Below are 13,539 nucleotides of genomic sequence, written 5' to 3'. Positions count from 1 at the left end.
CTCTACCCACTAGGCTACCACTGTCCCACTGTGAAAGATTTCTTTTCCAATCTGGAAGCTTTAACTTGACTCAATATTTTTTTAAAGGTTTTCTCTTTAGGTTAAGTATGTACAATGAGAAGAAACCGTTAAGTTTGAGTCCATTGTTCTCACAGCACGCTTGAATTTTTTGGAATGCCTCGACAGCTGTGCTAAACCTGTATCGTTGTGCATGATTGCATCACAGTAGGTGTGCCAAGTTTGGGATACCTGTCTTACTACAGAGCCTTTCTTTGTTCTGTTTAAACAAACACAACGTTGTCACACAGGGTTAAGTCATTTCCTATGATAACATCAAGCCCGCTTTTGTCAAACATAGCTACAGTGTATCACAAAAGTGAGTACACCCCTCACATTTCTGCAAATATTTCATTATATCTTTTCATGGGACAACACTATAGACATGAAACTTGGATATAACTTAGAGTAGTCAGTGTACAACTTGTATAGCAGTGTAGATTTACTGTCTTCTGAAAATAACTCAACACACAGCCATTAATGTCTAAATGGCTGGCAACATAAGTGAGTACACCCCACAGTGAACATGTCCAAATTGTGCCCAAAGTGTCAATATTTTGTGTGACCACCATTATTATCCAGCACTGCCTTAACCCTCCTGGGCATGGAATTCACCAGAGCTGCACAGGTTGCTACTGGAATCCTCTTCGACTCCTCCATGATGACATCACGGAGCTGGTGGATGTTAGACACCTTGAACTCCTCCACCTTCCACTTGAGGATGCGCCACAGGTGCTCAATTGGGTTTAGTCCATCACCTTTACCTTCAGCTTCCTCAGCAAGGCAGTTGTCATCTTGGAGGTTGTGTTTGGGGTCGTTATCCTGTTGGAAAACTGCCATGAGGCCCAGTTTTCGAAGGGAGGGGATCATGCTCTGTTTCAGAATGTCACAGTACATGTTGGAATTCATGTTTCCCTCAATGAACTGCAGCTCCCCAGTGCCAGCAACAGTCATGCAGCCCAAGACCATGATGCTACCACCACCATGCTTGACTGTAGGCAAGATACAGTTGTCTTGGTACTTCTCACCAGGGCGCCGCCACACATGCTGGACACCATCTGAGCCAAACAAGTTTATCTTGGTCTCGTCAGACCACAGGGCATTCCAGTAATCCATGTTCTTGGACTGCTTGTTTTCAGCAAACTGTTTGCGGGCTTTCTTGTGCGTCAGCTTCCTTCTGGGATGACGACCATGCAGACCGAGTTGATGCAGTGTGCGGCGTATGGTCTGAGCACTGACAGGCTGACCTCCCACGTCTTCAACCTCTGCAGCAATGCTGGCAGCACTCATGTGTCTATTTTTTAAAGCCAACCTCTGGATATGACGCCGAACACGTGGACTCAACTTCTTTGGTCGACCCTGGCGAAGCCTGTTCCGAGTGGAACCTGTCCTGGAAAACCGCTGTATGACCTCGGCCACCATGCTGTAGCTCAGTTTCAGGGTGTTAGCAATCTTCTTATAGCCCAGGCCATCTTTGTGGAGAGCAACAATTCTATTTCTCACATCCTCAGAGAGTTCTTTGCCATGAGGTGCCATGTTGAATATCCAGTGGCCAGTATGAGAGAATTGTACCCAAAACACCAAATTTAACAGCCCTGCTCCCCATTTACACCTGGGACCTTGACACATGACACCAGGGAGGGACAACGACACATTTGGGCACAATTTGGACATGTTCACTGTGGGGTGTACTCACTTATGTTGCCAGCCATTTAGACATTAATGGCTGTGTGTTGAGTTATTTTCAGAAGACAGTAAATCTACACTGCTATACAAGTTGTACACTGACTACTCTAAGTTATATCCAAGTTTCATGTCTATAGTGTTGTCCCATGAAAAGATATAATGAAATATTTGCAGAAATGTGAGGGGTGTACTCACTTTTGTGATACACTGTATGTGTGGAATTTTGCCTGTGGATTGATTTCATATAGTGATTTCATGGGCAAGAATACTGGTACCTCTGCACTTTTTTCAAACACACCACTCCCATTGTTTGCACAAAATTAGTTTATATTTACAAAGTCCTATTAAGTTGGTTAGCTAAATAATTGGAAGTCATTTCTTTGTACTTTTGTGAGTTAAGTAAAGATTTAAAAGAATAAACACATTAATAACACGTTCTTGTTTTTACTGCATTTTACAAAGTGTCCCAACTTTTCCAGAAATGTGGTTTGTAAGTAGAAATGGCAGACAGGAAATAATGCCCGTATGGAGCTGCAGATCTGAGTGTTGTTTACACTTTCCTGTTCTGTTCACTCAGCACACTGCGGTGCCCCTTTCCCCTCTTCGACACGCCGATGGTGACGATGACGACGGGGACCTGAATAAAACTCTGGGAGTGCAGCGCTTCCAGCAGATCCTCTCGCCAGCGCCGCGCCTGCCTGCTGAGCAGCACCGCACCTTTAATGAGGAAGACTTTGAATGTGAGAACAATCTTCATCACCTTCATCACTAATGCTCTGTTTACAGCGGTGTCCTAAATCACCTAGATCATGTCCTTAATATATCATATAATGCACAGTTACCCAGATGCCCACCACTGCTGATATCCGGGGTTGAATCTCAGCTGTGCTATTTATGTTTTTATGTTACGATGAGGGTGGGAGGAGTAGTAATCGCTCGTGTCTAAGAGACTGAGACAGAGCTTATAGTCCGGATTTAGCGCCGTCTGATTTCCACCTTTTTGGATGCTGAAAGCGTCCTGCCTTGTTTTCCTGTTCAACCAGCCCCGCCATGTTCCAACAGTTTTCCAACAGAACCCTGGGCTAGCGTACTTTACCACTGTTCCACCCAAACGCCCTGAACACCATCCTTGATTAACATCACTAATAAACAAGACAATCAAAGACCATTACAAGCTGCCTTTTACAGTTCTTGACTCTGATTGAACGTGCGTTTTTAGACCACCGGCAGTCGAACATGCACACCCACCACCCGCTGTCCAAACACCTCCCCTCTGAGGGCCGGAGGAAGAAGAGCGGCCGCAAGAGGAAGGGTGGCAGGAGGAGAGGCTCCACCAGCAGCGGTGGCGCTCCCACTATAGAGGAGGACGAGCAGGAGGAAGAAGGAGAGGAGGAGCCCTGCAGCCCTCCGGATGGAGAGTGTAACACTATCACCTCTACACCCGATACGGATACCGAAGTGCAAATGGAGCCTGTGCAGGTATTTCAGTGCACATGCACATACATGCATTCGAATACGCAGTGCAAACGTATTCTGACCATATTTACTGTTTGGTCCACAGTTCTTTGTGTGTGACGAGTCCAGTAACTCCACTGTGGTCAAGGGTGACAATGGTCTGTCGTCTAGACAGCTTGTTATTGTTCCTGAGACAGCCCTGCTTGTCAGCAGTGGAGATCTGGAGGATGCCTCTACCACTGAGTAAGTTCTACACACACACAGTATATATCAGCGACATGGTGGCTCGGTGGGTAGCACTGTCACCTCACAGCAAGAAGGTCCTGGGTTTGATTCCCAGGTGAAGCGGTCCAGGTCCTTTCTGTGTGGAGTTTGCATGTTCTCCCTGTGTCTGTGTGGGTTTCCTCTGGTAGAGGTGAATTGGAGACACAAAATTGTCCATGACTGAGACAATGAATTTGTGTGTGAGGTCGGTTTTGCATATGGAGAGCCACGCCCCGATCTCTGCGCTCCTCCACTTTCTGGACAGGCGCCCTGGGCAACCAAGGTCCTTACACTGTTGAAAACCCCACCGCTTAGTCTGGTCTTTGCAACCCAGCAGACTGGAGGCCAATTGTGCCTGCTAGAGGGCGCCCAGCTGACCGGTAGCAGAGCTGAGATTTGAACCTGAGAGCTTAGAATCTCTGTGCTGGTGTGCTAGCGGATTATCTGAAATATTTGTCCTTATTTTAATACCATTTGTTTTTAGTTAGGGATGTCCAAAAATTCATGGTCAGGTGTCCAAATACTTCTGGCCATATAGTGTATGCTCTGTTCACACTGTTCTCTATGGTTCTTCTCTCTTCTTTTAGCGAGGACTGCACCTGTGGGCAGCCCAACGGCAGGAGAGCATCTGTTCCCTCCGTGTACCCGCTCTCCAGCCCTGATGCCAACTCCAGACCGGCACGCTGCTACGACCTCCAGGAACGCCGGCGCACCGGAGACCTGACGGCCACCGAGCTGGCGTGCTACCAACGCATGCCGACTGACGAGAGCGAAGCGCAGATGCTGGCCACCGTCGACCTGGATGGCATTAAGAGTGAGTGTGTTGGGTTTAAGTGTGTTTAAGCCATTACATCAGTGGAACAAGAAATCACGGTGACATCATGAGCAACATCAAGTTTCCTGTGTGTCTGTGGGTCAGCTGACATGTTTTTGTGGCGTCTGTTCCACTGTCTGTGAATAAATCACAATGTCTTCACTTTATCTCGTCATCTTGGCCTCAGATCAGGAATGTGGCAATTTTCTAAGCATCTCGAGCGTCCCACAACAACTGTGCTCAGTTTTTTTTCCTTCTGTTGCGTATGTAAAAGAAAGAGGCAGGATTACAGAGAATTTCCTCTGATGCTGAACAATAAATCACATTGAATCTCAGGACAATGAGTTACACTATATGGACAAAAGTATTGGGACACCCCTTCTAATTTGTGAATGCACTTGTTTTAGGCACAACAGTTGCTAACAGGTGTAATAAATCAATTATATAAAGGGAATTATGTGCTTTCAACTTTGCAGCAACAGTTTAGGGAAGGACCTACAGCATGACTGTACCCCTGTGCACAAAGCAAGCTCTATGAACAGCTTTGGAATGAGCTGGAACATCAACTGAGGCTTCAGTCGTGCAATAAGCTTATGGTCCAACATGCTCAAGCTCGTGGTCCAACAAGCTCAAGCTTATGGTCTAACAAGCTTAAACTCATGGTCCAACAAGCTCATGGTCCAACAAGCTTAAACTCATGGTCCAACAAGCTCATGGTCCAACAAGCTTAAACTCATGGTCCAACAAGCTCATGGTCCAACAAGCTCAAGCTTATGGTCCAACAAGCTCATGGTCCAACAAGCTTAAACTCATGGTCCAACAAGCTCATGGTCCAACAAGCTGGAACATCAACTGAGGCTTCAGTCGTGCAATAAGCTTATGGTCCAACATGCTCAAGCTCGTGGTCCAACAAGCTCAAGCTTATGGTCTAACAAGCTTAAACTCATGGTCCAACAAGCTCATGGTCCAACAAGCTTAAACTCATGGTCCAACAAGCTCATGGTCCAACAAGCTTAAACTCATGGTCCAACAAGCTCATGGTCCAACAAGCTCAAGCTTATGGTCTAACAAGCTTAAACTCATGGTCCAACAAGCTCATGGTCCAACAAGCTTAAACTCATGGTCCAACAAGCTCATGGTCCAACAAGCTTAAACTCATGGTCCAACAAGCTCATGGTCCAACAAGCTCAAGCTTATGGTCTAACAAGCTTAAACTCATGGTCCAACAAGCTCATGGTCCAACAAGCTTAAGCTCATGGTCCAACAAGCTCATGGTCCAACAAGCTTAAACTCATGGTCCTACAAGCTCAAGCTCATGGTTCAACAAACTCAAGCTCATGGTCCAACAAGGTCATGGTCCAACAAGCTCAAGCTCATGGTCCAACAAGCTTAAACTCATGGTCCAACAAGCTCATGGTCCAACAAGCTTAAACTCATGGTCCTACAAGCTCAAGCTCATGGTTCAACAAACTCAAGCTCATGGTCCAACAAGGTCATGGTCCAACAAGCTCAAGCTCATGGTCCAACAAGCTTAAACTCATGGTCCAACAAGCTCATGGTCCAACAAGCTTAAACTCATGGTCCAACAAGCTCATGGTCCAACAAGCTTAAGCTCATGGTCCAACAAGCTCATGGTCCAACAAACTCAAGCTCATGGTCCAACAAGCTCATGGTCCAACAAGCTTAAACTCATGGTCCAACAAGCTCATGGTCCAACAAGCTCAAGCTCTTGGTCCAACAAGCTCATGGTCCAAAAAACTCAAGCTCATGGTCCAACAAGCTCATGGTCTAACAAACTTAAGCTCATGGTCCAACAAGCTCATGGTCTAACAAACTTAAACTCATGGTCCAACAAGCTCATGGTCATGGTCCAACAAGCTCATGGTCCAACAAACTCAAGCTCATGGTCCAACAAGCTCATGGTCTAACAAACTTAAGCTCATGGTCCAACAAGCTCATGGTCTAACAAACTTAAACTCATGGTCCAACAAGCTCATGGTCATGGTCCAACAAGGTCATGGTCCAACAAACTCAAGCTCATGGTCCAACAAGCTCAAGCTCATGGTCCAACAAGGTCATGGTCCAACAAGCTCAAGCTCATGGTCCAACAAGGTCATGGTCCAACAAGCTCAAGCTTATGGTCCAACAAGCTTAAACTCATGGTCCAACAAGCTCATGGTCCAACATGCTCAAGCTCATGGTCAGGTGTCCACATACTTATAGTGTACGTTCTTACTTCACTGGTTAGAGCTAAAGACATCCGGTCAGTTCATTTAAACTGTGTGTAAAGTTTTTGTATTCTGTAATAATAACTTGTAGTTTCTGATGCTAATACTGATTCTGTCTGTCTCAGGTCATCGCTTTGAAGACGTTCCCGGCGTGCGGCGTCACCTGGTCAGGAAGTGCAGCAAAGGTCAGGTGGTTCACATCAGCAAGGACCACAAAGAGCCCAGCGGACGCAGCCGCAAACTGGACAGGACCCCGCACGAGGTATACCACTTTCTCTATGCTTATTTGGAGTAAATGGTTGTGTCTGCTGCTCACAGTGGACAGATCAACCGCTTTATCCTGGTCAGGGCCGCAGTGGGTACGGTTTCACCCGGAATCACTGTGTAAAAGCTGCACCAGTCTATCACATGGCTTCGGCCACCCCCTCTTTTTTCCAGATACAGCCAATCATGTCTGTCTAGGCGCCCAACCGGCCGATAGCATCACTGAGATTCAAACCGTGATCTCATTGGTGGCGGACCAGCGTAACAGACCGTTGTGCCACCCAAGCGCTGCCATTATTTTCATACATTTTAACTTGTAACTTAAAAGCTTGTAGTGTTATTGGAATGACTTGGGGTTTAAGAATATGTGGCCAAAAGTATGTGGACACACAAATATTAGGTTGTTGGACATCATATTCAAAAAGCATTGGCAAAAATATAGTGTTGGACCCTACTTTGTGACTATAAAAGGCTACTGTGTTCTGGGCGGGCTTTCCACAACAATTTGAAGTGTGTCTGGAGAAATTTGTGCCCATGAGGTAAGAGCATCTATGAGGTCAGGCTTAACTCCCTTAACTTAAATCATGTCTTTATTAGGACAGGAATGGGCCTTCCTTAAACTGTTGCTACAAAGTTGAAAGCATTAAATACAACAAATTTTATAATCCAGTTAGTAAGAGCTTAATAATTAGGAGTGGTGTCCACATACTTCTGGTTATTTAGTGTGTGTACGTAGTTTTTCTTGCCATGTCAGATCATTCTGGCAGCTTAACTGATTTGGCACCCCCAAACACACGTTCATTCTGTCAGTTCTGTTCATTGTAGAATAATATTAGTAAACAGTGAGGAGTGTGTGTAAGTAACGTATTTGAGACCCCCGGGGCGTACTCACACTGATATTCTTTATCAGAGGAGATCGTGGCCTCACGCTGCACGCTACAGCAGGGCCCAGATGGCCCGGCAGCTCAAGGTACGACTGCTCGGAGCACATCTGAGTGGCTTGCTTCACTTTAACCTCATTCCCTAAAATAACTGCACTTGTGTGCACCAGGAGAAACTGCTGGTTTGTGTGTTTACTCAGTGCTGCACAGTTTTTATTTATTTCAGCGTTTATTTCGAAATTGAACCCTGAATTACCGAATTTTTATTCTGTACATTTGTAAACTTGCTATTTAGTTCTTAATTGTAATGCCAAATGCTATGTCACTCACTCACTCACTCACTCACTGTCTTAACCGCTTATCCAATTAGGGTCGCGGGGGGTGCTGGAGCCTATCCCAGCTTTTCAATGAGCGCAAGGCACACAGTAACACCCTGGACGGGGCGCCAGTCCATCACAGGGCAGACACACATACACACATACACACACCCATTCACCTACGGGGCAATTCAGTGTCTCCAATTAACCTGGCTGCATGTTTTTGGACTGTGGGAGGACACCGGAGCTCCCGGAGGAAACCCAAACAGACACGGGGAGAACATGCAAACTCCACACAGAAAGGACCCGGATCGCCCCGCTTGGGGATCGAACCCAGGACCTTCTTGCTGTGAGGCGACAGTGCTAGCCACCGTGCCGCCCTGCTATGATGCCTAAATAATATATAATTTAATACACTTCATTGTATTGGACAGTGGTAGCCTAGTGGGTAGAGCTTTGGGCTGTTCATCGGAAGATTGTCGGTTCAAATCCAGCCTCTGCTATGCAGCCACTGTTAGACCCTTGATCAAGACCATTAACCCTGTCTGCTCCAGGGGCGCCGTACAACGGCTGACCCTGCGCTCTGACCGGATATGCGGTAAAAGATATTCTATATTTATATATGACAAATAAAAACTTCTTCTGTGTTTATCAAAAAATACACCAGATTAAATAATCAGATCATGTTTAATAAGCTTATAATCAGCACAGGTTTAGGGTTTATGGTGGGTATAAATCACTGCTTCTTTTACTCAAAAAAATGTTTATTCCGTCACGTTTTGTCCGGTCATGTATAAAGAGCAATGATGTAATCAGTTAATGTACATAACACCAATTATTATAGACGTTTTGGATAAAAGTTCCATTCAATTTTAAAAAGTATGACTGATTGTGCAGCACGTGTGTTTTACACTGGTGTGTTTGTAGCTTTACTCTTCTTACACTTTTGGCTAATGAAGTCTCATCATGTGTGAATAAAACATCCCCGCTAACATACAGACGGGTATCAAATTAAAGAAAAAACTGACACATTTTCCCCCCAGTTTTCCTCCCAATCTAGTCGTATCCAATTACCAGATTGCATTACGCTTCCTCTCTACTGATGTTGACCTCCACTCTGACTGACGAGAGCCGTGACTAACACACCCCCTCCGACACGTGCGCAGTATCGACTGCATCTTTTCACCCGCACGAGGCGAGTTCATATGTGGATCAGCTTTGTGTACGGAGACACACACCCTGATCACATTATCCCCCATCCCTGGGCAGGCGCACCCTCCCTGAACAACAGCCAATCAGTGTTCGTGTAGTCACCCAGCCTGCCGGTAGCCTGTCAGGTGTGCTAGAATGTTTTACCACTGCACCACCTGAGCGCCTATGCCATCCGTGTCACTGAGAGTCACTTTGATGTTTTTTTACGTCCTGCCGTCATGATTAAAGCACATGCCGCTGACTGTCTGGAACCGTTCAGACTTAGTTGATCAGGTTTTTCTTTAATGTCACTTGTCTGAATGTCTGGTGTGTCTTGAAGTTTAATATCGATTAACTAATTCTGAGGTGCCTAGCTGACCTACATGATATGGTCGAAAGTATTCGGACACCTGATCATGAGCTTGCTGGACATCCCATATTAAAATAGAGCGATTTCTATGTGATTATTTCGACTCGAACCACAGCCACTCCTCTGAGAACCTTTCTCACAAGAATTTGAAGTATGTTGTAGGAATTTGTGCTCATTCAGTCAAAAGAGCATTCTTATGGCTGGGGACTGATATTGATGTTCCGGTTCATTCCAAAGCTGTTCAGTGTGGCTGAGGTCAGGGCTCTGTGCGGGCCACTGGAGTTTCTTCAAAACAAGCTTTATGCACAGGGGCACAGTCATGCTGGAACAGGAAAGGACCCTCCCTAAACTGTTGCTGCCAAATTGGAAGAATGTAATTTCTTTTCCATAATTGATTCATTACATGTGTTAGCAATTGTTGATGCTGTTGTAATTCTGTAATTCAGAAATTAGAAGGGGTGTCCCAATACTTTTGTCCATAGAGTGTTTATTGGTTTCCATGTGCATGAGTGTGTTCTCACCTTATAGCATGTTTTGTCATGTAAAAAAAATGACACTGTTGTAAATACTGACATCTAAACCAAATTACTGGTGTTTGTTTAGGTGTTCGTCGAGCTAAACGAGCTGGTGATTGATAAGAATCAGGAGATGCAGTGGAGGGAGACGGCTCGCTGGATCAAATTTGAGGAGGATGTAGAAGAGGAGACGGACCGCTGGGGCAAACCTCACGTGGCCTCGCTCTCGTTCCGCAGCCTGTTAGAGCTGCGAAAGGCCATCTCGCACGGTGAGGACACAGCCTACAGATTAAGCTAGTAGACGACCATGCACCTTACACCAGTTTGCTGTTTCAAATGTCAATTATTGCAAATTACACACACTAGCCCACCAGTGCTAAGATCTCGAACTCTCCAGTTTGAATCTCAGCTCTGCTATTGGTTGGCCAGGCGCTTACACAGACACGATTGGCTGCATCTGAGGGTGGGCGGGTCATCCTCATTATTGCAATTGTGGCCTCTGCTTGCTAGTTGATGGAGAGCAGTGCGTGACTCTCCGTACGTGATACTGCTCTCTGTGTGATTCATCTCTAGCAGGTGAAAAGAAGTGGTTTGCTACTGCACACGTGTCAGGTGTACTGCACATGTGCATTAGGTACAGCCCTCCTCGGTCAGGGTAGGAGTCTGCAGCAACAGAGGAGATACAGCCAAATAACTGGATATGACTAAATCGGGATATAAATGCTGTATGTGAGCTAATATTGGTCATCATTGGCAGGTGTTGTGATGTTGGACCTGGACCAGAGGACTCTGCCTGGCATCGCTCATCAGGTGGTGGAACAGATGATCATCTCTGACCTGATACGAGCAGAAGACCGGGCCAACGTGCTCCGAGCACTCCTGCTCAAACACAGGTCAGCAAAAACACATCAATGAAGCGCACTATATGGTATTTGCACACAGTGACATGTATGTGATCTTTTCAGCTAGAACAGCCGAGATTTTGAGGTGTGTCTGTGGGAATTTGTCCCCATTCAGTCAAAATTTAGTTCATTCAGTCCAATACCTTACCTGGTGGCAGATGTAGCCTAGTGGTTAAGGTACTGGACTAGTAATCAGAAGGCTGTCGGTTCAAGCCCTGTTGGGCCCTTGAGCAAGGCCCTTAACCTCAGTTGCTTAGATTGTATGTTAAGTGGTTAGGGTACTGGACTGAATGGACTGAATTCTGACTGAATGGGCACAAATTCCCACAGACATACTTCAAAATTTTGACTGTTGTTTTAGGGAACCGGCAACCTTCTGATTACTAGTCCAGTACCCTAACCAGAAGGTTGCTGGTTCAAGCCCCACCACTGCCAGGTTGCCACTGTTGGGCCCTTGAGTAAGGCCCTAAACCCTCAGTTGCTTAGATTGTACGTTAAGTGGTTAGGGTACTGGACTAGTAATCAGAAGGTTGCCAGTTCAAGCCCCTATTGGGCCCTTGAGCAAGGCCCTTGACCCTCAGTTGCTTAGATTGTATGTTAAGTGGTTAAGGTACTGGACTAGTAATTAGAAGGTTGCCGGTTCAAGCCCCACCACTGCCACTGTTGGGCCCTTGAGCAAGGCCCTTAACCCTCAATTGTCTAAATTGTATGTTAAGTGGTTAAGGTACTGGACTAGTAATCAGAAGGTTGCTGGTTATACCCCACCACTGCCACTGTTGGGCCCCTGAGCAAGGCCCTTAACCCTCAATTGTCTAAATTGTATGTTAAGTGGTTAAGGTACTGGACTAGTAATCAGAAGGTTGCTGGTTTAAGCCACACCACTGCCAGGTTGCCACTGTTGGGCCCTTGAGTAAGGCCCTTAACTCTCAATTGCTTAGTATTATGTGACAACTATGTGTCAAAAACTCAATTTAATTTCTTATCTCTCATTCAGTCACCCGAGCGATGGAAAGGAGCACAGCTCGTTCCACAGGAACATCTCGACGGCGAGTCTCACCTCTCTGATGAGCCATCACCATAGCAACAACCACATCAGCCCTCCCGAACCTTCAGCCACCGACCCGCTCATCACAGGGGTGACCGACTCGGACACGCACGCTCATGGCGAGATAGAGAAGAACGAATTGCAGCAGGTAGTTCAGTGTGTGTGTGTGTGTGTGTGTGTGTGTGTGTGTGTGTGTGTGTGTTCCATACAGATTCACTGCATATGTGTATGTATATATATATAACCACTGCTTTGTGTTTTAGCAGAAAGATCATCCTCCAGTGCTGGGCATGCACAAGTCCAAATCCAAGCATGAGCTCAAGCTTCTGGAGAAGATCCCCGAAAACGCAGAGGCGACCGTTGTCCTCGTGGGTCAGTTGTCCAGTTTGTTTCCACATAATAATGAATATAATGATTAGAATTGTGTATTTATGAGAGGCTTAGAATGGGCCTGTTATTTAATACATGTAAGCAGATGGCAAGACCAGCACTTATCTCCCAGCCTAGTCATATTCAATTCACACTGATCAACCAAAACATTAAAACCACTGACTGGTAAAAGTTGTAGCCTAGCAGTTAAGGTACTGGACTAGTAATCGAAAGGTTGCTGGTTCAAGCCCCACCACTGCCAGGTTGCCGCTGTTGAGCCCTTGAGCAAGGCCCTGAACCAGCAATTGCTTAGACAATACACTGTCACAGTTCTGTCAGTTGCTTTGGAAAATCGGATCTAAGCTGGATCAAAAATACACAGACTAGACATAACATTATGACCACTGACAGGTGAAGTGAATAACACTGATTATCTCTTCATCACAGCACCTGTTAGTGGGTGGGATATATTAGGCAGCTTGTGAACATTTTATCCTCAAAGTTGATGTTAGAAGCGTGAGGATTTGAGCGAGTTTGCTAAGGACCAAATTGTGATGGCTAGATGACTGGGTCAGAGCATCTCCAAAACTTCAGCTCTTGTGTGGTGTTCCTGGTCTGCAGTGGTCAGTATTTATCAAAAGTGGTCCAAGGAGGGAACAGTGGTAAACCGGCGGCCAAGGCTCATTGATGCACGTGGGGAGCGAAGGCTGGCCTGTGTGGTCCGATCCAACAGAAGAAGTTAATGCTGGTTCTAATAGAAAGAAGTCAGAATACACCGAGCATCACAGTTTGTTGCGTATGGGGCAGCAAAATGGGGACAAACACAATATTAGGAAGGTGGTCATAATGATGTGCCTAATCGGTGTATACACACCACACCTTTAATATTGGCTTTAATGTCCATCAGCAGCTTCTTACCACAATCAGCCACTTAAGTAAACCAGTTCTTGAAGTTGATAAGCTGGACACAGGAATAATGAGCAAGCTTAAGAATCTGAGTGACTATGACAAGGGTCAAATTGTGATGGCTGGACCACCCGCAATTTCCCCTACTTTCCAGACATTGTCCCGCCCCTACAGACACACAGCCAATTATGTGTCTGTGTAGGAGCCTGGTCAGCTGATAGTAGAGCTGAGATTTGAACTCGGAAGCTTGAGATTTCAGCACTAGTGGGCTAGCG

General features: G+C 45.9%; 1 protein-coding gene across 1 annotated transcript in view; it reads left to right on the top strand.

Moving 5' to 3' along the window:
* The window catches only part of slc4a2a (solute carrier family 4 member 2a), a 42,513-nt gene that overhangs the window by 16,970 nt on the left and 12,004 nt on the right, over positions 1-13,539 (top strand). The window contains exons 3-11 of the mRNA XM_062993876.1: positions 2,321-2,483; positions 2,963-3,222; positions 3,305-3,441; positions 4,050-4,276; positions 6,630-6,766; positions 10,131-10,311; positions 10,800-10,935; positions 11,939-12,137; positions 12,256-12,361. Of these exons, the coding sequence (XP_062849946.1) occupies positions 2,321-2,483; positions 2,963-3,222; positions 3,305-3,441; positions 4,050-4,276; positions 6,630-6,766; positions 10,131-10,311; positions 10,800-10,935; positions 11,939-12,137; positions 12,256-12,361 (1,546 nt within the window). The remainder of the gene's footprint in view (positions 1-2,320; positions 2,484-2,962; positions 3,223-3,304; positions 3,442-4,049; positions 4,277-6,629; positions 6,767-10,130; positions 10,312-10,799; positions 10,936-11,938; positions 12,138-12,255; positions 12,362-13,539) is intronic.

Source organism: Trichomycterus rosablanca, chromosome 4 (assembly GCF_030014385.1).
Source record: "Trichomycterus rosablanca isolate fTriRos1 chromosome 4, fTriRos1.hap1, whole genome shotgun sequence".
NCBI lineage: Eukaryota > Metazoa > Chordata > Actinopteri > Siluriformes > Trichomycteridae > Trichomycterus > Trichomycterus rosablanca.
This window is presented reverse-complemented; position numbering and strand designations above follow the sequence as displayed.